At 40.5% G+C, this 27,022-nt stretch overlaps 1 protein-coding gene across 3 annotated transcripts in view; it reads left to right on the top strand.

Moving 5' to 3' along the window:
- Nucleotides 1-27,022, top strand: part of LOC122811872 (transcobalamin-1-like) — a 384,117-nt gene that overhangs the window by 176,923 nt on the left and 180,172 nt on the right. For all 3 annotated transcript variants that reach the window (XM_044084008.1, XM_044084007.1, XM_044084006.1), the window contains exon 4: nucleotides 21,374-21,529. In XM_044084008.1, the coding sequence (XP_043939943.1) occupies nucleotides 21,374-21,529 (156 nt within the window). The remainder of the gene's footprint in view (nucleotides 1-21,373; nucleotides 21,530-27,022) is intronic.

Here is a 27,022-nt window from a genome sequence, read left to right as displayed (position 1 = left end):
ACAGGCTGAAATGGCTGACAAATGAACCTTGATAGAGGAGTAAGAAAGGTCATAGGATAGTAACTTATGCAAATATTGTAAATCCAGAGAAACAGTAGCCCCAAATGCATGCTGGTTATGTTAATGGCACCAACCAGAAAACATTTTTCATTTGCTAATATACGATTTCCTAGTAAGCAGGCTTTCTTGCCTTTATTAGTATCTGCTGGATCGCATTCCTCTCAACCTTTTAGAGAAAAAATCTGGACAAAGCCATCAGTAATGGGGAAACAAATGCCCAAAATAGGGACACTTTTTAAAATATTGCTCTTACAAACTTAGAAAATTGAAAAAATAACAGGTTTTGCATTTGCATGAATTTTCTGAAGGGTATGAAGTCTGAAACTCAAATGTCTCTCATTATTTTCTGACTTTAACCCTCAATGATTTGTCGATGATCTGTCACAAACCACAATTTTATGATATACAGACCAAATAAATTAGGCAAAAATCTGGACATTCTGCAAAAGTCTGTACAGTTGAGAGGTATGACTGGATGTCCTCAGTAAACAGGTACCTAAAGGGAACTAAGGCCCTATCATCCAGTCAACTGAAGTTGATTAGGATCAGGATGTATTAAACACCCCTGTTCTTGTGTGAACAGATGTATTAAACACCCCTGTTCCTGTGTGAGTAGATTCATTCTGTGAAGAAGATTGTAGTAATTGCCCCTGGTCATTTCCAAAAGAAGAGAGAACAGCTGCTGACTAGACCAGAAGTGAGTCACCACAGTGATCATGGGGGAGTCTTTCTGTATCTTCAGAAGTACCCAGGATATCAGTGGAAAAGGTAGAAAAAACATACAGGTATATTCCTGTCCAAGGAAAAGAAAAGGCATTTGTCTTCTAGGCCTTCTTGCATGGAGTCCTGTGATTGTTCAGAGAGGAGGCAAAAAAGTCTACTTGACAAACTCCACACAGATGGATCAAATATTGGAAGGCCCCCTGATCTAGATTCCATTCATGAGAGTCTGCCTTTGTCCTGATCAGCTTTTCTACCACACAATTTTGCTCTGACAGGATGTAGGATGCTTGTAGAATGAGAGTGTTCTGTAAAGCTATATCCCTCAAATGGCTAGTATGCAAAGGGGGTAAGATCTGATCCCTCCTCGCTTTTTGATTTACGCACAACTGTGGTACTGTCTGTAACAGCCTGAAGAGGTTCAGGGGACAAATGATGATTCAGAGTTGAGTGCCATCAAGAAACTTCTCTTCTGACAAACCCAGCACTGAATTTTGAAAAGATAAAGGCTGTTGAAGCTGGGACCAAAGAGACTTAGGGTTATCATATTTTTCATACTCTTCGGATTGAAGAGCAAAAAAAAAAAAAAGGTCTTTAGTCTATTGAAGAGCAAAAAAAAAAAAAGGGACATCGCATTGCAGTTCCGCATTAGTAGCTCCGTGTTTGGCGATTTTTGATTGGCCCTTATGCTAGTATACGAGCCAATCAAAAACTCGCACATCGGACCCTCTTCTGTTCAATGCGAAACATCAAGCATTTCCGCATTGAAAAGACCTCCGTTTTTTTATTGGCTCATATATGAGCCAATCAAAAACTCACACAGAGGACCCTCTTCTGTTCAATGTGGAACATCAAGCAGTTCCGCATTGAACAGAGCTCCATTTTTTGATTGGCTCATATACCGGTATACAAGCCAATCAAAAACTCGCATAGCAGACCCTCTTCTGTTCAATGCGGAACATCAAGCAGTTCCGCATTGAACAGAGCTCCGTTTTTTGATTGGCTCATATACTGGTATACGAGCCAATCAAAAACTCGCACAGCGGACCCTCTTCTGTTCAATGCGGAACATCAAGCAGTTCCACATTAAACAGAGCTCTGTTTTTTGATTGGCTCATATACCAGTATATGAGCCAATCAAAAAAAAAAGAGGAGGAAAGACTCGGAAATAGGGACATCTGGTTTTTGAAAATTCTACGATTTGTCTGGATTTTAAAACCCAGACAAATCACAGAATTTTCAAAAACCGCCCAGACAGGAGCCCAAAAAAGAGGATGTGTCTGGGGAAACCCGGATGTATGGTAACCCTACTTTAGATACCATTGTATCTTTCTCATGTGGAGTCTTGCCAGGAGTATCTTGATAATCATAGATGTCAATTGTCCCAAATTCCTGAGGTAGTCCATTGTAGAGACTGGAGTTTGAGTTGAAAACCCTAGACAGAGTTCTAGCTATAGATATATTTTTTCATGTGGAGGAAAAGCTCTTTGAACTGAGATGTCTAGCAGACACCCCAGGAACACAATCCTGTGTGATGGAGTCAAAAAGCACATTTTATGCTTTTTTGGAATCCAGGCCTATGTAAGGGATCTATCACTCAACAAAGAGAATCCTGACACTTTGAAAAAGACTATGCAAAGATAAGCAAGTTGTCTAAATATGGAAAAATGTGAGTACTCTGCAGCTTGAAATGAGCTATAACTGGAGCTAGACAATTTGTGAAAACTCTTGTTGCAGTGAATAGTCTAAAGGGTGAGACAGAAAAATGATAATGTGATCCAGACACACAAATGAAAGACATACCTGAAAAATGAAAAACTCTTCCACAAACTGGGGAGGAGGAACTGGCTGTATTACTCTCCTATATCCTCACACCCTCACAGTTACACTAACTTAATGCACTAATTCTGTGGTTGTGCAAACTTGGAGTAAAGGGAACACTTCATTTTGTGTTTGCAGGGGTATAATTTCTTATGATCCCATGATACTCTTCTTATAGAGATCAGAGCAATCAGTAAAACGGTTTTCCATTTTAAGAATCTCAAGTCAGCCTGATGTGCCGGTTCAAGTGGAGCAAGTGTTGGCTTCTCTAACACAAAATTAAGATCCCAAGGAAGAACCACCAGTATTCCTGGAGATCTCTTATGAAAACTCCTTTCAAAAACTTATCACATGAGTATGTATTGATAGAGGAGGATCTGTGGGTAGACAGGCTGAAATGGCTGACAAATGAACCTTGATAGAGGAGTAAGAAAGGTCATAGGATAGTAACTTATGCAAATATTGTAAATCCAGAGAAACAGTAGCCCCAAATGCATGCTGGTTATGTTAATGGCACCAACCAGAAAACATTTTTAATTTGCTAATATATGATTTTCTAGTAAGCAGGCTTTCTTGCCTTTATTAGTATCTGCTGGATTATTAGTATCTGCTGGATCGCATTCCTCTCAACCTCTTAGAGAAAAAATCTGGACAAAGCCATCAGTAATGGGGAAACAAATGCCCAAAATAGGGACACTTTTTAAAATATTGCTCTTACAAACTTAGAAAATTGAAAAAATAACAGGTTTTGCATTTGCATGAATTTTCTGAAGGGTATGAAGTCTGAAACTCAAATGTCTCTCATTATTTTCTGACTTTAACTCTCAATGATTTGTCGATGATCTGTCACAAACCACAATTTTATGAGAAACAGACCAAATAAATTAGGCAAAAATCTGGACATTCTGCAAAAGTCTGTACAGTTGAGAGGTATGACTGGATGTCCTCAGTAAACAGGTACCTAAAGGGAACTAAGGCCCTATCATCCAGTCAGCTGAAGTTGATTAGGATCAGGATGTATTAAACACCCCTGTTCTTGTGTGAACAGATGTATTAAACACCCCTGTTCCTGTGTGAGTAGATTCATTCTGTAAAGAAGATTGTGGTAATTGCCCCTGGCCATTTCCAAAAGAAAGGAGAACAGCTGCTGACTAGACCAGAAGTGAGTCACCACAGTGATCATGGGGGAGTCTTTCTGTATCTTCAGAAGTACCCAGGATATCAGTGGAAAAGGTAGAAAAACCATACAGGTATATTCCTGTCCAAGGAAAAGAAAAGGCATTTGTCTTCTAGGCCTTCTTGCATGGAGTCCTGTGATTGTTCAGAGAGGAGGCAAAAAAGTCTACTTGACAAACTCCACACAGATGGATCAAATATTGGAAGGCCCCCTGATCTAGATTCCATTCATGAGAGTCTGCCTTTGTCCTGATCAGCTTTTCTACCACACAATTTTGCTCTGACAGGATGTAGGATGCTTGTAGAATGAGAGTGTTCTGTAAAGCTATATCCCTCAAATGGCTAGTATGCAAAGGGGGTAAGACCTGATCCCCCCTCGCTTTTTGATTTACGCACAACTGTGGTACTGTCTGTAACAGCCTGAAGAGGTTCAGGGGACAAATGATGATTCAGAGTTGAGTGCCATCAAGAAACTTCTCTTCTGACAAACCCAGCACTGAATTTTGAAAAGATAAAGGCTGTTGCGACTGGGACCAAAGAGACTTAGGGTTACCATATTTTTCATACTCTTCGGATTGAAGAGCAAAAAAAAAAAAAGGTCTTTAGTCTATTGAAGAGCAAAAAAAAGGACATTGCATTGCAGTTCCGCATTAGTAGCTCCGTGTTTGGCGATTTTTGATTGGCCCTTATGCTAGTATATGAGCCAATCAAAAACTCGCACATCGGACCCTCTTCTGTTCAATGCGAAACATCAAGCATTTCCACATTGAAAAGACCTCCGTTTTTTATTGGCTCATATATGAGCCAATCAAAAACTCACACAGTGGACCCTCTTCTGTTCGATGTGGAACATCAGGGAGTTCCGCATTAAACAGAGCTCAATTTTTTGATTGGCTCGTATACCGGTATACGAGCCAATCAAAAACTCGCATAGCAGACCCTCTTCTGTTCAATGCGGAACATCAAGCAGTTCCGCATTGAACAGAGCTCCGTTTTTTGATTGGCTCATATACTGGTATACGAGCCAATTAAAAACTCGCTCAGCGGACCCTCTTCTGTTCAATGCGGAACATCAAGCAGTTCCACATTAAACAGAGCTCTGTTTTTTGATTGACTCATATACAAGTATACGAGCCAATCAAAAAAAAAAGAGGAAGAAAGACTTGGAAATAGGGACATCTGGTTTTTGAAAATTCTACGATTTGTCTGGGTTTTAAAACCCAGACAAATCGCAGAATTTTCAAAAACCGCCCAGACAGGAGCCCAAAAAAGAGGATGTGTCTGGGGAAACCTGGATGTATGGTAACCGTACTTTAGATACCATTGTATCTTTCTCATGTGGAGTCTTGCCAGGAGTATCTTGATAATCATAGATGTCATTTGTCCCAAATTCCTGAGGTAGTCCATTGTAGAGACTGGAGTTTGAGTTGAAAACCCTAGACAGAGTTCTAGCTATAGATATATTTTTTCATGTGGAGGAAAAGCTCTTTGAACTGAGATGTCTAGCAGACACCCCAGGAACACAATCCTGTGTGATGGTGTCAAAAAGCACATTTTATGCTTTTTTGGAATCCAGGCCTATGTAAGGGATCTATCACTCAACAAAGAGAATCCTGACACTTTGAAAAAGACTCTGCAAAGATAAGCAAGTTGTCTAAATATGGAATAAATGTGAGTACCCTGCAGCTTGAAATGAGCAATAACTGGAGCCAGACAATTTGTGAAAACTCTTGTTGCAGTGAATAGTCTAAAGGGTGAGACAGAAAAATGATAATGTGATCCAGACACACAAATGAAAGACATACCTGAAAAATGAAAAACGCTTCCACAAACTGGGGAGGAGGAACTGGCTGTATTACTCTCCTATATCCTCACACCCTCACAGTTACACTAACTAACTTAATGCACTAATTCTGTGGTTGTGCTAACTTGGAGTAAAGGGAACACTTCATTTTGTGTTTGCAGGGGTATAAGAGAAACAACTGAACTCCCACCGCACAGAGTGCAAGAAATACTGCACAGGGTACAGGAAATACAGCCCCACCCCCACCCCTGCAAAATACATTCCTGCATTTATTTTCATTTCTTACTATACTATTATTTTATGACGTATTTTTTTAATATTTAGTGATTCACATATGTTAACTTGCATATTTCTTTTTCTGAATATACCTTGAATCTATATGTTTCAGTCAATATTCTGACTGTTGACTATGAGAGCATCAGTTTTTCACCACATTCTACAATATAATGTCAATGTTTTGTGTATAACTTCCTGTCTGTCCTTTTGTCTTATATAACATCTATGTAATTTTTCATTCCTGCATATGTAATCTATATTTTCTTTTTGGTAACTATACTTTGAATCTTGTAATTTAAACATGTAATTCCATTTTGTATTGGAGCTTTTCTCCTCGGGCCTCTACTGAAAACGGATATGTATCCAGCTAGACCAGCCCGGATAACAAATGTAAAATAAATAAATAAATAAATAAAAATAACCTCATAGTCCCCTCTACTGACTTGTTGATGATTATTATGGCACTTTCTAAAGAAATGGCTTTTTGCCTTTTTAACATTGATCAGCACAGGATGGTGGAACTTGCATTTTAACAGACAGCATAGCTGTTACTAGACATATATTAGTACATGTCATGAAAAGAAAAATGAGAAAGTCATAACATTTCCTTATAGCAGAATGCATTTTACTATAATCTGGATTTACACCATTCTTCATGCAATGGCACTACAAGCAACTCTGTCTAGAGTTTTGCTGAATGTAAATCATTAATTAGTAGGTAGTATACTTACTGTCAGTTCCAAGATCTGTTTATGCAATAGAAGATGTGATAAATTTACTGTGATAAATTAATTCAAATGTATATAAATTATTTTATTATTATCTCCTCCCTTATCTTCTGTATGCAATTTTCTTTTGTGTATTCCTTACTTTTACATTTCTTTAACAGTTTAACAAATATCACCTGCGGTGCTTATAATACTGAATATTTTTACTGTCATTATCAGCAAATAGAACTTTAGTGGATTTTCATTCCTTTCAGAGTACAGAATTAGTACTGTTCTTTTAGCAGCTCTGTGCTTATGACTCTGCATTACCAGCAACCACAGAGATACACCAAAACGTATAGTTGTGTAAGTGAACTTAACCTAACAGTAGATGTTCAAATAAATTACTGCTGCAGTAGCCTAAGCTATAGTGGGCAAATACCACAGCTTAGAAAGAGAAGAGGGAGAAGGATCAGATTCCAGGAGTCTTTGGAGAATAGTCCTCGCAAAGTCTGCTCTGCTCCTAATGAAAGAATCCAGTTTATAGTGCTTGGTAAAGGTTTGCATAAAAGAACAAGATGCTACATCCAGAATATTTCTAGACTCCATTCCTTTCCAAAAAGCCACAAAACTAGCCAAAGCCCTGTTAGATAGGGCCCTGATTTTGCCTGGCATGTCTGATAAAAATAAAAATAAATAGCATGAGACAACCATTTAGAAAGTATTTGTTTTGTCACAGATTGTTCCCTTCTCCTACCTTCATAGGAAAGAAGAATTTATGTACTCACCATAATGTTCCATGTGTGTTGTCCAGTATCTCGCCTTCATTCTTGCTGGTTGGGTTCAGAGCCGAACCTCAGCTCCGACTTGGCCACATACCAAAGCTCAAGAGCTTCTACTGACACGAGGCTACAACCTATCATATGATGCTTAGGGGCTGTTCCCCAGCTCTCGTTTGAGAAAGTACTCCCTAGAGTATCCTAACATACAGAAAGGAAAAAAATTATGAAATATATTGGTCATGAAGGTACAGAGACAAGAAGAGAATCAGACCATATTTTGCCAATTGTATAATCCTCTAGATCCTCCAGGATGGGGAATGGATGGGTGGGATGCAAGAATGAAGGTGAGATACTGGGCAACCAACATGGAATGTATGGTGAGTACATAACTTCTTTATGTTATGTTATCCTACCTCGCCTTCAGTCTTCCTGGTTGGGACAGAGTCCTCATTACCTTTTTCTCGGGTGGCTCAAGGGAATAAACTCTTCAGGACAGTGGAACCAAAGGATGCCCTGTTAAGTGAGGCCACATCTACTTTGTAATGAGAGATAAAGGTGTGAGGATTAACCCATGTAGCAGCAGCACAAATTGAATCCAATGGAAGTCTGGATTGGAAAGGCAATGGAAGTAGACACCACTCTAGTTGAATCTACTTTAACTTTCCCTGGTGGTTCTTTATTATGAGAACTATAGACATAGGTGATGGCCTCAGTAAGCCATTTGGACAAAGTAACTTCTGAGACTGCCAAGCCCTTTTTGTTTTCTGAATAGGAAACAAACAACTGATCTGACTTTCTGAAATCTTTGGTCCTGTGCAAGTAAAAATGCAACTGTCTATGCACATCTAATTGGTGAAGCTTATATTCTGCCCTGTTGCCATAGTTAGCAAAAAACACAGGCAATTCTATAGATTGGTTTAAATTTGCTTCAGAACAAACTTTTGGTAAGAAGGAAGGATTTGTTCTGAGGGAAACTCTCTTTGTGGAAAATCAAATATGGAGGATGGACAGACAAAGCTCGCAACTCTGAAACTCACCTAGCTGAAGTAATTGCTGTTAGGAAGACTGTTTTCAAGGTAAGAATTTTAGTGAACAAGAGGATGCTGGTTCGAAGGCAGGAAGGATCAAAGATGATAAAACTAAATTTAGATCCCATGGGGGAGGATGTTCTCTTAAGTGTGGTCTTAATAGAAAGGTACCCCTGAGGAAAGCTTTGTATAATCTATGGGACATTACATTGGATCTGAGGTCTCCCACATGATAATTTGATATAGCGGCTAATTGTACTCGAATAGTGGCCGCTGCTCCTTGATTAAAGGCTTCTGTTAGAAATTCCAAAATTGAAGATACAAGGGCTGTAAAGGCATCTATGTGTTTTTTGTCTGCCCAACAAGAGAACCTCTTCCATTTGCTTGTGTAAAGTTTCCTAGTCGACTTTTTGTGTGAGGAAACCAAAATGTGACATACTGCAGGGGATAATTCTAGAAACCTGGCTAAGATTGGAAGTGGAGTAACCAAACTGTCAGCTTGAGGCTCAGAAGAGCAGGATGGAGCATTCCTGACTTGATGCGTGAAAAGATCCGGCACTGGGTCCAGGGTCCACAGGTCCTCCTGGATGTGGGGCCAAAGGAAGAGGAACCATGTCTGATGAGGCCACTAAGGGGCAATGAGAATTAACCTGTGACTCAATGACTTGGCTTTTTGAATAACCTTTGGAATCAATGGAAATGGGGGAAAAGCATAAAGAAGTCCCGGGGGCCAATCGTGGATGAGTGCATCCCTCGGTGACTCTCCTGGAGTGAAAATGAGGGCAAAGTAGTTGCTGCATTTGGCATTGAATGGAGTGGCAAAAAGGTCACAGCAAGGCTGGACCCATGTGTGAAAAATTTGATTCGCAACTTCCTAATTCAGGGATCACTCATGAGGCATGAGAATTGCTCTGCTTAGCCTGTCTGCTATTACATTATATTTCCCCGGGATGTGCATTGCCGTCAGAAAGCTCTGAGAAGAAACTGCCCATTGCCAAACCCTCTGGACCTCTTGACATAGGGGATAGGATCTGGATCCCCCCTATTTGTTGAAGTACCATACCACTGACATATTGTCTGTCTGAATTGCAATAGTTCTCATGGGAAGAGAGTTCTGAAATGCTTGCAACATCAGAAGCACCACCCTCATCTTTAAGACATTGATGTGCAAATGGTATTCATGATCTTTACAAACCCCTTGGACAGTCTGTCCCAGATAATGCCCCCCCCCATCTGGGGCGCATCCATGGTTACTGTAGCGACAGGTTGGGGAAGTACAAATGGTCTGCCCAATGTTACCTGAGTGGACTGAAGCCACCATAGTAGGTCCCTCTTGCAGGCATCCATAATGAGAATCTTGTGAGACATGGATAATGCCTGTATGTACCACTGAGTGAAAAGTAGCCACTGTGATATCTGCATGTGTAGTCATGCCAGTGAGACTAGTGTTATTGCCACTGCCATTGAGCCTAAGACCTTGAGTACAAATTTTGCTTGTATCTTTTCTTTTCGAGTAGGATAGATACTTGACTGCGTAGTGTTTGTATTCTCTCTTGAGGCAATTTTGCTACCATGTTGTTTGTGTTTAAATCTGCACCTATAAAGGCAATACGCTGTGATGGCAACAAGGCAGATTTTTCTGTATTTGTAGTAATGCCTAGTTCTGAGCAGAGATGGATGGTGGCGTCCCTGGCTCTGATTAGTGGGTGCTTAGTGGTGGCAGTCAGGAGCCAGTCATCTAAATATGTAAACACCTGGAATTCTTGATATCTCAGATGAGCCACTACTGCCATGCATTTGGTAAACACTCGGGGGCTGTAGTGAGGCCAAGGGGCAGAGCTCTGAACTGGGAAGGGTTGGCTCCCAGCCGGAAGCATAGAAATCTTCTGGAGCGCTTGTCCATCTTTATGTGATAGTACACGTCCTGAAGATCTGAAGAGCACATCCAATGGTCTTGTCCCAGAAAAGAGAGTATAGACTGCAGTGTTACCATCCAGAACTTTGCCTTCTTTACCGACTTGTTTAGTCTGCTGAGATCCAGTATTGGCCTCCAGTCCCTTGTCTTTTTTGGAACTAAAAAGAACCTTGAGTAAATTCTGGATCCAATCTGGTCTGCAGGGACTTCTTGGATGACTCTTTTTACTAGCAACCTTTGAATTTCTAAGGTTGCTTGATTCCTTTGACTGAATGGAATCTCTGTGATAGAGTTTGATGGACAAGGTGGACAGTGGAAAGGAATGTTGTATCCCCTGGATATGACTGACCTATTTGTCTTGAGACAATTTCATACAGGATTCTGGGTACAGTGATAGTCTTCCCCCGACTGCCTCCAGAGGTGGACAGTCAGGCCTCCTTTCAGAAGCGTTGGAAGGGCCGACCAGAAAACGTATCTCTGTCGCCTTGTTTCTGCAGACCCCACTGCCGCGTGGATGGCGTCTTCCATTGTTATTCCCCCTCTGCCCCTGGGGAAAGGATCACCATGAGCATCTGGCAAGGCTCTTTTGGACTTCTGGAACCACATTTTTCTGCTCTTTTTACCTTTAGAATAAAGTCTGGTAGGGGCAGAAAAACACACTCCAATGACAGATAGATTCTTGCCATCTTGCTGGTTCTTGGTGAGAGTCTCTGTCACTTTCAGACCAAACAAGGATGAGCCATCAAAAGGGGCATCAATAAAGGGAGATCTGAAGGGTTCAGCAAACTCACAAAGGTGCATCCAGGAATGTCTCCTAAGAGCTATTCCTGTGCCTGCTGCCCTGCTCACTCCATAAGCTGCATAGGAAATGAGGCTCATGGAGGAGTTTGTAATAGAGGTTAAGGTCACAAGCTGGGAATTTATCTTATCTGATAAACCCTGGGCTGTAGCACCTTGTAGGGTATCTCCCAGCTATTTCAGGAGATCCCTCTGGAGTCGGGTGAAATGTGCTAAGTAATTCAGTGACTGTAAGGCAAAGGCTGCTGAGGAGAAGATATGCTTCCCGTATCTCTCCATTGTACTAGACTCCTTGTTCATTGAATGGACAGATGCAGAAGTTTCAGCTAACTCCTTCTTTGTGGTCACTGCCATCACCCTCACATTTACTGGAACTCCCTTTGTTAAATATTGTCTATCCTCTGGGGCTGTAATGAATTTATTTGGCATCCTCGGAATGGGGTCCACTGACTCCGGAGAGTCCCATACCTTCCAACTCACAACACACAGGAGCGGATCGAGGGGCAGAGACACCCAAGAGATGGAAGGATGAGATCCAAATGCCTCCAAGTATACCGACTCATCCTCAGAAGGGAGAGGGACTTCCAACCACGCCTCTGCTTAAGGATCTCAAGAATGTCTGAAAAAGACACATCCTCAGAGGGTAACCACAGGGACCCTTTTGAATCCTCTAAGTCAGTATCAGAAGTGACAGACTCAGGGGAGTCTATGTGCTTCCTCTTACACTGTTTCTTCTGAGGCACCTCCTCGGGGGAATGTTCTGGAGTGGTGTCGGAAGAGGAGGTTCCACCCATTGGGGTTTCCTGGGGCACTGAGTCCCTACTCTGGGGCTGATGGAGGGATGATGAAACAGTAGACCCCGGCCCTTTATGGGGATGAGTGGCTGGAGATGAAGTTGGAGCAGACTAAGTGGAGAGCACACTCTGCACCTCCTCAAAGGCACTGCAATCCAGGGCCGAGAGAGACTCCAGTCTCGAGGGACCAGGAGATCTCTCCGGCATTGAGAAAGGTGGCTCCAAGGCTGATGTGGGAGCCAAACTCACCTGTGCCAAAGCGCCGAGTGGGAGAGTCAGTTCCGACAAGGGCCCGACTCGACCCCCCCCCCAGAGCTGACCAGGGAGTGTTGGCCCCCAGATCGCTCAATGGAAGATGGCATTGACGAGATCGGAGCAGACAACAGAGCTGAGATATCGTGGGTGATTACTGGCTCCACCAGTTCCAGCACAATGACTTCCTGACACTCTGGCACCAAACTCATCCGAGTCAGAGGAGGAATAGATGGTATCTGAGATAAAGTGGTCGGCTCCATGATCTGATGAGCTGGGCTCGAAAGAATTTCTGCCAGGGCCCGCATCCAGTGCAACCTCTTTACCACTCGCTCCATGTCATCATCTGATAATCTGGAGGATTGAGAGGAATGGGTTGATAACCTGTGACTACCTGCCACAGAATGTAATAATAATGGAGATTGTGGCACCGAGTGTACTGGTTCTAATGACAGTGACCGACTCCTTTTTCGGCTCCGCAATGGTTCCAAAAACTCAGATGGAACCGAAGAAGGGCCAGGTTTGTCAGAACTGATAACCTTCGGCTACAAAGATTCTATATCCTTGTGACTGCTTGACAGCTCAAACACTGGAGCTGATGAAGCCGACTTTTTTGATTTGTCTGATTTTGAGGCCTGATTATCTTCTTCAAAAGGGCCTTTCAACAAACCCCTCAAAATTAGTTTATTTTTTCTTTCCTGTAGTACCCTTGCACTAAACCCATGACAAATGGAGCAAGAATCGTGGAGATGGACTGCTCCTAGACAATAGGCACAACTTGTGTCCGTCCGTTAGGGACATTTTCTGGGTGCATGAATCTCACTTTTTAAACCCAGACTGTCTCGACTCCTTGACAGATTCTTTAGACATCTTGGAAATGAACTACTGTCAACAACAGCAATAACAGCTAACAATAACTACAATAGAAAAAAGCAGATAGAAAAGAGATTTTTTTTTTAAAGTAGGAAAGGAAGGGGGAGGAGGAGAAGTCTCTCCGTTAAACGACAGTCTCCTACAACCTGAGGAGATGCCTCTAACTTAAACGGTGACTTCTTAAGAAAAGGGGAAGAATCCCTGAAGAAAAAAATGGGCTAAAGAGAAAGAATCCTCTAACTTAAACAGATTCTTTAAGGGGAATGGTAGAAAAAAGAAGGGCCATAAGAGAAAAGCCAAAGACACACCCAAGTAATAAAACAACACACACACGAGCACTCTACTTGGACTGGGAAGGTATAGTAGATTTTAATAGGAAAATTTGATGAAAAAATATAGTAAAAAGATGAATAATAAATGTAATTACTAGCCTTAACCAGCAAAGACAATCCCGATCCCTTCAAGTGGCAAATGAGATCTGGGGAACAGCTGCTAAGCATCATGGGATAGGTTGTAGCCTTGTGCCAGTAGAAGCTCTCGAGCTTTTCTATGCTACCAAGTCAGAGGTGAGGTTCGGCTCCGAACCCAACCAGCAAGAATGAAGGTGAGATAGGACAAAATAACATTAAACATTTAGAATTGCTGAATGATTTTACCCTGTCAATGTAGTATCTCAGTTGCTTGTGGACAACTAGAGTGTGTATAATTCTCTCTCTGTTATTTTTTTTATTTTTTTTTTTGGTTGCACAAAGAAAAGAGGGATATAAATAGTCTGGCTCAAAACAAGCACTGAAAACTACTTTAGGTGTAAAGAATGGAGTGATTCTTAAAATTACTCTTTCTTTGTCCAGATGAGCTTATGTTGAATCACCCCATAAGAGCTTGCAACTCAGATACACTTCTTTCAGACGTTAGAAGAATGATTAACACTGCCTTCCAAGATGTGAACTTCATATTAGCCTCGTAAGTAGGATTAAAGGAAAAAGTATAAGTTTCTCCAGTACAAAATTAAGACCCCAAGAAGGAGCCATGCCCTCTAGGTGGATAGATATGTAAAACCCCTTTCAAAAACTGTTTCAATTGAGGTAGGGTAGAAAATTTAAAGCAGACACAGAAAATCTTAAAAAGTATTTGAAATCTTTGAAAATTAGAATATGATGATAAGTGCCATTTAAATCCAGAAATAATAGAAAATTTAAAGGAGGAATGAGAAGCAATAGAGACTGTAGAGCATTTTGAATTTTTAGAATCTTGATGTGAAAGCCCTAGAAGAGGTCTCCTTATTCCTTCTTTCTTTGGAACCAGGAATATTATTGAATAAACACCCATCCCTATTTGCGCTGGGAGAACAGGCTCTATACCCCCCTGAGATAGCATTTCATCCCGGATAGGAGGAAACAAGGAGGTTTGATTGGATGGATGTAGAGGAATCTCTTGTAAAGAAGGAAAGGTGTCCCACTGCCAACTGTAACCTTTTTCAATGATTTTTAAAATTTGTCTGAAGTTATCTAGTGCCACAGAGGAAAGTGAAGACCCAGAATTTGGGAAAGCTTTACTGGGCTGACAGGATGGGACAGTTGAAGGCCAGGTAAGGCATATAATCAATCTGCTTTTCTTTAGATCATTCTTGATTTTGAGAGGACACACTCTTCTCTTCATGTATTCAGGTTTTGGTCCTTTGTTCCCCTATACACACATTATATATATATATATATATATATATATATATATATATATTTATATGTATACACACAAACACACACACACACACACACACACACACACACATATATATATATATCTATATATATATATATATATATATATATATATATATACATATGTGGATTCACTTTATATCCTTGAAATACTGAAATATCGAAATTCAGTATTTTGAAGCTATAAAGTCGAATCTTTAAAACCACAAAAATACAAAACCTCGAAATTCAAAATCTCCGGTGTGCACACACACACACACACACACACACACACACACACACACACACACACACACACACACACACACGCACACCATCCTCCCCACACACAAACACAAGCTCTCTACTACGTAAAAGCAGGAGGACAAGCCCCCTTGCACCCTCCTATGGGGGGCTGCACCCCCAAAACCACCCTACTACTTATATATTCTAACTCCGAGGTCACACTACACACAAACACACACACAACACCACCACACAAGCTACATTCTGTTCACACACACACATCACAGCAACAAAACACACTAACACACACCACAGCCCCTACACAAAACTCTTCACACACACACACGCACACACACACACACACACACGCACACACACACTACACACACACACACACACACTTACTTGAATCCGTAACCATAGTGGAACCTCAGAAGAGTGAAATTCAAAACCTCTGGTATCTGAGGTTTTGAATTTTGTGCTTCTGAGCTTTTGTTTTTTTCAGGATTCCATTTTATGGGCTCGAAATACTGAATTTCGATATTTCAGTATTTCATGCTTCTAAAGTGAATCCACACACACACACACACACACACACACACACACACATATATATATATATATATATATATATAGATACGGGTTCATGTTAGTTCAAAGAAAATCCACATCCCTGATGACCGGATCACCGAGACGAGATCACCGACACCACACATCCCTGATAATGGTGAGTAGTGTGGAATGGGATGTATTCTTATTTCCACATTGTTGTGCAATCTTGGAGTTGGTATATTTAAGTAGGGGGGTGTGGGGGATACAGCCCCCACATGGGGGGTGCAGGGGGACTTGGCCCCGTGCTAAACACGTATTTCTTCATTTTTTAAGTGCATTACGGTCATGGGAATAGATTCTGTTCCGTAATACAGTTACTTATATTTGTCTGGGAAGTGTAGGGTCGGCAATCTCGTCTCGGTGATCTGGTCGTCGGGAATGTGGATTTATGTTGAAATAATATGAACCCATATATATATATATATATATATATATATATATATATATATATATATATATATATGTGTATATGTAAACGGGTCTACTTTTGTTCATCGAAAAAACATTTTTTCAAAGAACAGAAAGCCAAACCCACTTTAGCGAAAGTGCACTTAAAGGAAAGTGCACTTTTGCATCCACCGGTTCACCAAATCAGGGAAAAAAACACACCAAAGACACATTTTTGCTTACTGACTGATTTTTGAGCTAAGTGATTGAGAGTTATGTCGACAGGTTGTAGTGGATTGCACCCTGTATTTTAACAGTACTGTCCTGAAGAAGATGCATTCTCATATGGAAGTCATTTATGATTTATATGTTTCTTTATTCATTTCATTACACTCAAAATTCTGAAGTGTACTGTCACAATCATATAAGCAGCTCTACTTGATTGGTGGTCACACTTGTGACTGTGTGTGTGTGTGTGTGTGTGTGTGTGTGTGTGTGTGTGTGTGTGTGTGTGTGTGTGTGTGTGTGTGAACATTTTGTATCCATCTTGTAGCCATTTTTCATAGCACTAGCAATCACCTTCCATGCCAAAGCTTTTCTTTCAGTTACTGCTGCAAACTCTGCCCTCTTTGCTTGTCTGTATTTAACAACGACACCTGGAGACCACCCTGCTAGCATTGCTTAGAATCTAACTTTTATTACTTAACTGAACTTCCTTACTGCTAGTGTACACCACAGGTACTATGGTTACCACACTGACAAGTGCCAATCACATTTTAGCCACAGGTCCTTACTGTTGAAGTTTTTACAGGGTCAGTTTCAGACTCCACAACTTTAACCTGTAGAGATTTATAAAAGGATATGACAAAATTTGGTATCTTGGGTCTGTTCAGCTGTTACTCCAGCCATCTGATCTACCTTACTACCCAGTGGGGGGGGGGGGCTGCAGGAAGCAAATGAATAGGTGGTGCTAATTGGAATGATATGGGACAGTATTACATAAGGTCAATAACCATCAGCTGTGATCAAACCACAGACTGCCTCAGCACCCAGCCATTATAGACACTTTATGGACACACACACACACACACACACACACACACACACACACACACACACACACACACACACACACACACACACGTGACAGTCATTACTATATATGTATGCCTTTAGATCCAACCTTCAGTTTTAAGAAGCAGATTGAAGAATTTCTGCTGTCTGCCAAGGAGGAGGGCATTATAATGGATACAACTTTATGCCATTTAACAGTGTCCAATCCCAAGAGTCAATACATCTATTTTCTACAAAAATACATAAAGATCTTTATCATCCACCAGGCAGGCCCATCGTCCCAGGGAGGGGCTCCATTACGGAACCCCTTTCACAATTCCTGACAAAGTATTTACAACCTTTATTAAAATGGGTTCAGTCTGCAGAGGTGGTGCTGCGGTAGCATTGTTGCCTCACAGTTAGACGTTGCACATTTGATTCTCAGTTAGAGCGTCTTCTGTGTGTTGACATGCGTGAATGGGCATTCCTTCGCTGAAGGTTGTGTGTTAGGCCCAGCAAACCAGCACGTAAAAATCTACTGCCAATCATTAGCGGACTGGAGTTCCGCTGTGGCGACCCCTAACTGGGAAAAGCCGAAAGACAGTTTTATTAAAATGGGTTCAGTAGAGGATTCAGGACACCACAGAATTCCTGAAAATGATCTCAGAGATGCAATTAGAACCAGGTTGGTTGTTATGCACTCTAGATGTCTCGGCTTTGTATACTAACATTCCTCATTGGGCTGGGTTACAAGCATTTGAATATTGGGGTCTATGTTAAATATTTGAACATCCAAAATGCTGAATACTATATGGCTGAGACCATATGGTCGACATTTGGATGTACGAATATAAAATAATAAAAAAAAAAAAAAAAAAAGTAAAACACACCTTAACAGTGCGAGCAGGGGGCAAGCCCCCCTGCACCCCCCTACTTAAATATACCAACTCCAAGACCGCACTTCAGTGCAGAAAAGGGAAATTCTCCCATTCTGCACTGTACAGTGCAGTTAAAAGTCAATCTTCTAACACTTGAAATTTCGAACATTTGGTCTCGACCATGTAACGTTTGACATTTTAAGCGTTTGAATAATTGGTATAGACCCGAATATTGGCTCTTTAAGTTAGAACTTTATACACCAGGTTTCAATACGTTCTTGACCTGCCTTACAGAACACATTTTGACTAAAAATGTGTTCTATTATCAAAATAATTGTTATTGGCAGGCTCAGGGCACAGCTATGGGGGCATCTTTTGCCCCCATTTATGCTGACCTCTTTATGGCCCATTTGGAGGAACATCTCATTTATGACAATACACACAATATTTATTTAGATGAAATTGACATCTGGAGATGCCATCTTGATGACTGTTGGTTGGTATGGAGATCTGATGAAGAGTATCTTATGGAGTTTGTGGGGTAGCTTAATGACAACAAATGGGGTATACACTTTACAGCCAATTATAAAGTCCAGAAAATCACCTTTCTGTATGTTCTAGTTATTAGGAATGTTGATCATAACCTAGAAACAGAGGTTTATAATAAATACCCACAATTTAACTTCCTTCTTCATGCCTCTAACATCCACCCACCACACATTTCCAGAAACATCCCAAAATCTCAATTCCTGTGGACGAAGCGCATTTGCTCACATCCAGCCACATATGAACATTTCAGGAAGGATTAACAACCAGATTTAAAGATAGGGGTTACCAAATGGGCAACATCCTCAGTGCTAGAAATTGAGTATCAACATTGGATAGGAGTGATCTTTTTAGGTACAAAGAGAAACAACAAGGGAAGGAATCAGCTATTTGCTTGGTAACTACGTATGGGAGTACTGTGTTACTGAACAGTGTCCAAAGACATTGGAACATTCTTTTGGCCGATAGCAGGCTTTCTGGGTTTTTACAGGACAGATGCCTTTTTTCCTTTTGAAGAGGAAGAACTTTGGATTCACATTTTAGTCACTTCAAACATAGCCCCGGGAATCATCAGAACCCTATACAAAGAATCTTGACTGGTGATCTACTTGTGGGCTGTGTCCTTTGCGGAGACTGCACTCATTGCCAGAGGGTTACCAGATCTAAATAATTTACTAGTAAGAACACCGGGGTTGTATATGACATCAGTTTTTTGCCAATTGTGGCACCGATTAGCTAATCTATCTCACAACATGCACCTGCTCAGCTTTTTATGTAGAGCAAACTTCTAGACCCTTACAGTTAAGAATATCTGAACACTGTAGTGACATTAGAACCAAAAAACCCAGTAATGCTCTTTATAAACATTCATTGACACATAAGAATGCAAACTTCAGATTTATGATTATTGATAGAATCATGGGTAACAGATCTAATAAAGCCAGGTGGCACTCAATATTAAACAAAGTGTATCATTAAGTTGGGTGATTTATTTCCACCTGGTCTCAATGAGTGTTTTTGAATGACCAATGGGCTTCAATCTTGATGACAGGTTAACTATAAAATAGAGCAATGGAGTTAATATTTTGCTTTACACTGATGAAGGCTATGTGTATTTTGTAGCCGAAACCAGTCTGTTATTGCTCTTTGTTTCTATGTCATCATTTTACACGATTAAACATTGAACTGTCATAGTCTGCTGGCCTCCTGTTTTGTTATTTGGATTTTAGTCTTTTGGGGCCATGCAGTTGTCATACGTGCAGGGGCTGCTTCATTTTACTTGGTATATAAAAAATGAGACCACAATAAATCATTTCAAAACTTTCCCACCTTTAATGTGACCTACAACAACACTGAAGGAGCTGCAGAAATTTCTAGCAAGCACTGGTTGTGTACTACATGTGACAACAATCTCCCATATTCCCCATATGTCTGGGCTATGGGGTAGGGTTGCAAGATGGAAGCCTTTTCTTACACAGAAAAACAAAACATCCATGCCCAGCTAAAATTTGCAAAACAATACATCAAGTTTCCCAAAAGCATGTGGGAAAATGTGTTATGGTCTGATGAGATCAAGGATGAACTTTTTTGCCACAATTCCAAAAGGCATGTTTGGCACAAAAACAGCACTTCACATCATCAAAAGAACACCATCCCCAGGGTGAAGCATGGTGGTGGTAGTATCATGGTTTTGGGGTTGCTTTTATTCAGCTGGTACTGGGGCTTTAGTAAAGGTGTAGGGAATTATGGACAGTTCCAAATACCAGTCACTTTTGGCCCAAACTCTTCAGGTGTCTACTAGAAAGTTGAAGATGAAGAGGAATTTCTCCTTTTAACATGACAATGACCCCAAGCATACATCCAAATCAACAAAAGAATGGCGTAACCAGAAAAAAATTAAAGTTTTGGAATGGCCCAGCCAGAGTCCAAACATAAATCCAATAGAAAATCTGTGGGGTGACCTGAAGAGGGCTGTGCACAACAGATGGCCTCACAATTTGGCAGATTTAGAGCACTTTTGAAAGGAAGAGTGGGCAAATATTGCCAAGTCAAGATGTGCCATGTTGATAGACTCCTACCCAAGAAGACTGAATGCTGTAATGAAATCAAAAGGTGCTTCAGCAAAGTATTAGTTTAAGGGTGTGCACACACAACAAAGTATTAGTTTAAGGGTGTGCACACACAACAAAGTATTAGTTTAAGGGTGTGCACACACAACAAAGTATTAGTTTAAGGGTGTGCACACACAACAAAGTATTAGTTTAAGGGTGTGCACACACAACAAAGTATTAGTTTAAGGGTGTGCACACTTATGCAACCAGCTTATTGTACAATTTTTATTTTTTATATTTTTCCCCTAACAAATTTGTTTGTTTTTCAATTGAATTGTACAGGTTATAGGTCACATAAAAGGTGGGAAAAGTTTTGAAATGATTTATTGTGGTCTCATTTTTTTATATAAAAAAACCTGGCATTTTAACAGGAGTGTGTAAACGTTTTATATCCACTGTACATAACTTGCTAGAGTTTGCTTCTAAAGTATATCGGTGACATTTGTATAGTTCCCACTGGTGTTTACTAGATATATTTCTGAGAGCATTATCTCTCAAGTATGAAGAAGAAGCAAATGTTGCATGCTCAATGGTTTGATTCAGTGTAATATTAAATGCGAATCTTGAGAATACATACAAATTAAAATGCTATTATAGTTAAACCTAATTTATATATGATGTTTGCCTGTCTGGATTTCTAAAATATTCCTTAGCAAGTAAGCAATCATACATAGACTTTTTTCATGAAGAGATTATATTCGTAAAATTGCAATCGTTTGGGGAGGAAATATAAAGTACAACTCTACAACTTCAGTAAATATATATGCATGCATCTAATAAATTGTTTATTTATGTTACTTTCTTTAATTTGTTTTCTTATCAAATATTTCTTTTCAGAGATTGCCAGCACCCCACTAACCAATTTCTACCAGATTGGCTTGGGAGTTCTCGCTCTCTGTCAGCAGGGTGCAGTGATTCCATATCCTCTTGTCTACCGTCTTCTGAGCAACCCTGCATTCAGAGATACAATTGATGATTCTCAGGTCTCCATTGGTGAGTAACAGCAATTTTACTTTCTACTAATTTTGTCATAAAACAGCATACTACTGCTGTCCTGTGGTACGATTTACTGATGATGAAAAAGTTTATTACAAAAAAAACAGTTGCTTGACTTGGGTCACTCAAGCTAAATTAGTTGTCACAATAAACCATATCTTTTTTTGTTTGTTTGTTTCAAGAATAGCAGTACACAGATACACAGACAAATGAGTTCACCGCATAACTACAATGTACCTTGCTTTTCTAATTACTTGCGAACAGTGTGGATCCTGGGCCTTGATCACTTAATATTCTGCATCTGCATGAAACTTCATGATGCCATCCTGTGAAATTAGTCACTCGATCGGTAACATATTGTGATGCAAGAAGGAACACCACTGAACCAAACTGATACTGCAACATTTCTACAATGGTGCATGGCATGAAACATCATCATTCAAGAATGATCTCAAACTACTGGAGAGTGGGTTAGGGTAGAGCCAAAATGGCTGGGTGGGCCAAAGAAAGAAATGCATCCTCCTTTATATGGAGAATAAGTAATTTATCTCTATAACTTTAAAAAGCTACAAACTGAAACAGAGATGATGCAGTGACAAGCACTTAACCATGCACATTCATATGTGTGATGGCAGTGTTCTGTAGAGGATATCTAATGGAGCTTCTCTCACACAATCCAACCACATCTTTGCTGAACATCCTCACTTCATTTTACCTTCTTCCTGTCTGTTTCAAATCTTCTTCACCAGATTGTCTTCTACTTTTCTGCACATATGCCTGAACCACTGTAATCTGTTTTATTTGATCTTTTCTGCAATAGGAGCTACTTTGGCTTCTGCTCTTATATCCTCATTTCTTCGTACATCCACAGTGTACATCCTACTTCCTTTCTCAGGCACTTAATTTCCATCACTTCTAGCTTTCTCATCTGCACTGCCTTTACTGCCCAGGTTTCTATACCATGCAGTAGTAGTGGTAGGCCACTGCTTTGTACACCTTACTTTCCATCTTCTTTGGCTTCCTTCTGTCGTATACTACACTTGACACTCTATGCCAATTGGCTGCAGCCCTCTGATTCCATCTTTGACCTCTTTGTTCAGACTTCCCTTCTTCTCAACCACCCCTTCCAGATACTTGAAGCTATTGACCTGTTCCACTGTCTTCCCTGCTATCTCAATTCTCAGCTAATTCTGATTTCTCCAATTTGCTGCCATTACCGCTGTTGTATCTGTACTTAGTTTCAACCCATATGTCTTCAGTTTTGCACTCCATTCCCCTGCCATTTGCTGAAGTTCTTGCTCAGAGTCTGCCTGTAATGCCACATCATCTGCATACGGCAACATTTTGATCTGTCCCCTCCAATCTGTTTGCTAATGTTATTCATCACCAGTATGAACAGCAGTGGGCTCAGAGCTGAACCCTGGTGCACACCCACTCCCACTGGGAATCCCTCTGTGAGACCACTGTTCATACGTGAGTCACTGGGTCCTAGTACATAGCCTGTACTACTTCTACCAATGTTTCTGGGACTTCAAATTCCTCAGAACTGCCCAAATCCACTTTCTTGGGACCTTATCATATGCTTTATTCATATCTAGGAATGCTCACTTGGATTCATTCCTCATTTCTAGCTTCTTCTCAACTATCTGTCTCACTGCAAACATCAGATCAGTTGTGCTGTGTACTAAATTGAATCCAAACTGCTCATCTCCCATCTTATACCCTACTACTCTGTGTATCAATTTATCAATCACCCTCTCCAGAACTTTCATGTAATATGACAGGAGTTTAATACCTCAGTACTGCCCACAGTTGTGGATGCCCCCTTTGTTCTTGCACACTAGCATGAGTATGCTTATTCTCCAGTTATCTGGAATGCACCTTTCTCTCCATACAGCTATGAGTACCCCAGGAGCCATTTCTCCTATATCTTATCCATTATATTGATCATATCTGCTGTGACCTCATCTGAGTCTGCTGCTTTCCCAGACATCATTTTCCATAGTGTTATTCTTACTTCTCCTAGGGTGGGTTCCTGTTAGAAAAATATGTACTTAAACATATATGAAGTGCTAGTTTAAAAGCAAATAGTATGTAATGCATTTTATTCTATTTTACAATATGGCAGTAAGAATGATCTGTGATTGAACTCTGACCCTGGCAGTAGCCAGCTCAGCAAGCTTATGTTTTCACTAATGATTATCTGCTGAGTCAGGAAAATGAATGTATAAGGCATTGAATCTTTTTCTTCCTTCCTCTGAGATAGTAATATTATCAGCACAGCTGCTAAAAGTTAATAGGACTGAAACCTTGAAAGAATAACATTTACAGAAAGACATTATAACTGACCAGGTGCTTTGCAAGGCTGTATTATTCTCATGGGAAAACTTTTAAAAAGTATAACCTCAGCACTTTCTTATGAATAGAATATTGTAGACTATAGTGATGTAGGTGTCCTGTGAGAATGTATAGTGTATAAAATGAAGAATACTTCCTGTATCATGTTAGACAGAATTCTATACTTGTACACTAGTAAAGTTTCTTGTATCTGAACCTCCTGTGTTGGTGACTGTCATTTTAAAAAGCCTAATGATTTTACAGTCTGATTCTTTGATAATTTATTTGACAGTTCCCCTTCTTCTATCATCGTAGGCTGTGTCTGGGGCAGTACAGCTTCTTTGGGGTTTTCTTCATTCAGAAACTGCTGGAAATACTTCTTCCCTCTACCTTTGATGTCCTGTGGACTGGTGATCAGGTAGTTGCTGGCACCCATTATGAAGGGTGTCTGACTATCTTCTTTGTCTTTCTGTCTTTGCCTTGCAACCTGATATAGTTTTTTTTGTGCCACATACTGAGTCACTTTCCAGAAGCTGGAGAGTGCCTACCATGCCTTGTTCTTTGCCATTGCAACTCTTTCCTTAGCTTCTTTGTTAGTCAATTAGTATTCCTTCCTAGCCTGGTACATCTTTTCTTTCCTCCACTTTTTCCTGCATTCCTCCTTTCCTTTGATGACTTCCTAGACTTTTGCATTCCACCAACGCTTTTTTTTTTCCCATACCTGTCTTGGCCACATATCTGTTCTGTAGTCCTCGCACAAGCTGTTCTGAGGCTCTGCTATTCTTCTTCATCTCCACCTATTTCCTCCTCTTCTTGGGGTGCTAGAGCCTTGAGTAATTCCTTGAACTGTTGTACTTTCTTTCCAGTCAGCTTCCAGGTCTTCAGTCTGGTCTCTGTTGACTTTCATGCCTTCTCTGACCATTGCTTGCAGTTGATTGTGACAACCATGTTGGTTTGTGACAACCATGTTGGTTTCTTCTGTATGTGAACTTGTGTCTGTCTCTTTTTCCGAACCATGTGTTGGCTACTCTCAAGCCATTTGCCAGACAGAAGTCTAGAATGGCCTTTCCTTCTTTATTCCTGTTGCCCCACCCATATGGACCCAGTCAGTCCTCATATCCTTTCAGTCCCAATATGTGCATTCAAGTCATCCATTATCAACACAAATTCATGTTATCCTGCTTTATCTAGTAGGTTCTGCAGCTGCAATCTGTCACTAATTCTGATGATATCCCTCACTTCCTTGTCAAGCATCTCTCTCTCACCATAGTTCACACACCATTTCTAGCCTGTCCTCTTCTGGAGTAGTAGACTCTAGATCCCACGCCCAAGTGGTTTCACTGCATTGACCTTCCATCTTGTCTCTTGGATACACAGGATATCAAGCCTCCTGCATACCATCATGTCATCCACTTCCAAGCTGCACCCTGTCAGTAAACCTGCACTGAGTGTAGCAATTCTGAGTTCGTGTTTGGCAAGTTGATTGGTTTCACATCCAGCTTTTGCTCAACAGAGCATTCCCAGATAACCCAGGCTGGGAAACTGGACACTGGCCAGCCAGTAGCTTATTAACCCAGGGCTGCTGGGCTTTTTGGTGGGTACACATTGGCCAATAGGGGCACATACATTCCTCTCAGCATTATCATGGGTCCATGGCATAGGTCAGAGTAGTCCGGGTCCTCAACCCACCTATCACCTGCAAATACCCATGCATTTTAGAAATAGCAACTCTGTAACCTCTTGCCACAATGTGATCTCTGGACTCAATAGGATTCTTAATCAACCCACTTATACTAATTATGCAGACCACACTGTGATATATTTAAATGTAGTAGTAATCTGTGTTGTGATGGATATCAGTTTGTGTTTACCACTGAGCCAGTGAAAAGCTAACTCTAGGCCGGAGTACAGAAAAGTTATACTATCTGCAGTTCAATAATATTGCAGGTTTTATATCCACTTTAGGTATTAGTGTATTTTTTACATTTTTGTCAGGTGTGAGGCAACTGATTGCCTCCTCAAACAATTCTTCCATGCCCCCTTGTTAGTATGGTATGGGTCATATCAGCATGACTTGATGTAGACAGCTTCTCAGCTTAGCTAATAACATCAGTTGAACAACTCCCACCCCCAAGACTTGGCTATCCAGATGAAAGAGAACTTTGCAGACAGAGTCAACTAACATCATAAAATGGTATGACAGCATCCTTAAGTTTTAAAATCTCCAGTAGTCAGAACACTGAGAAGTGTAAAGAACTTTGAGTTACCAGTTTCTCAAGTCACCACACCTGAAATACCCCTCAGGTTTTCTTTTGCTTTGCATTCAAGCATTCCATACAAGTGCACATAGTAATTATAGAAAACAATTACATGATGTTCTCTTTACTAAGCTGTCCACAAAATCCATTCAGCTATTTAATACTCAAAAGCATTATATTATGGTTTGCAGTATTTACCTATCCCAAGAATGTTACCTGACAGCTTAGTATAATAGTGCAATAATAGGTTTTTCAGTCCTACCCTTGGCCAGGTGACAAAAATAGTATGCTCTTCTTGCAGTTCAGGTTTAGTGCCTTAATGTTTAATTATTATTTTATCACGTCACCTTTTTAATACCCTCTAACAGTAGCTGTACCTACAACCTCATAGTTGTAATAACATTGTGTCACTTTTTAGTAGGTTTTAATAGTGGTTATGTTCTTAAGTAACTCAGTAACTGGTAAGGTACTAGAACATTGACCTGTTGAGTACAACCATCTCTATATGTTGCTATAAAAAGAACATCCATATGTTTTAAAATTTATTTTAATTGCTTCGGTCAGATTAAGTGTTGTTAGGTGCGTGCAGACAACTTCACAGTGACACATAAAAGTCTGGCCTGACTATAAACAACTGATCAAAATGGTTAAGCTCCTGGTGGGAAGTAGGGAAGGTTGTTGTGCCGTATCACAGGCTCATGTTCCAAGTGTAAAACAAATTAGCTTTTGCCTTACAGAGGCCAATCTTTGCTGAAGCTATTGTAGGTCTTGGTAAGGATTAGGTTGAATATGAGCTCTTGTACATAATTCAGGAGAATGGCACAGAGATGACTGCTTTTATTGAGGATGATATTTCACAATACCCAGGAAACTACTTTGCCCCTCCCTTTACCAT

Source organism: Protopterus annectens, chromosome 9.part0 (assembly GCF_019279795.1).
Source record: "Protopterus annectens isolate FY-2018-M chromosome 9.part0, PAN1.0, whole genome shotgun sequence".
Taxonomy (NCBI): Eukaryota; Metazoa; Chordata; order Ceratodontiformes; family Protopteridae; genus Protopterus; species Protopterus annectens.
This window is presented reverse-complemented; position numbering and strand designations above follow the sequence as displayed.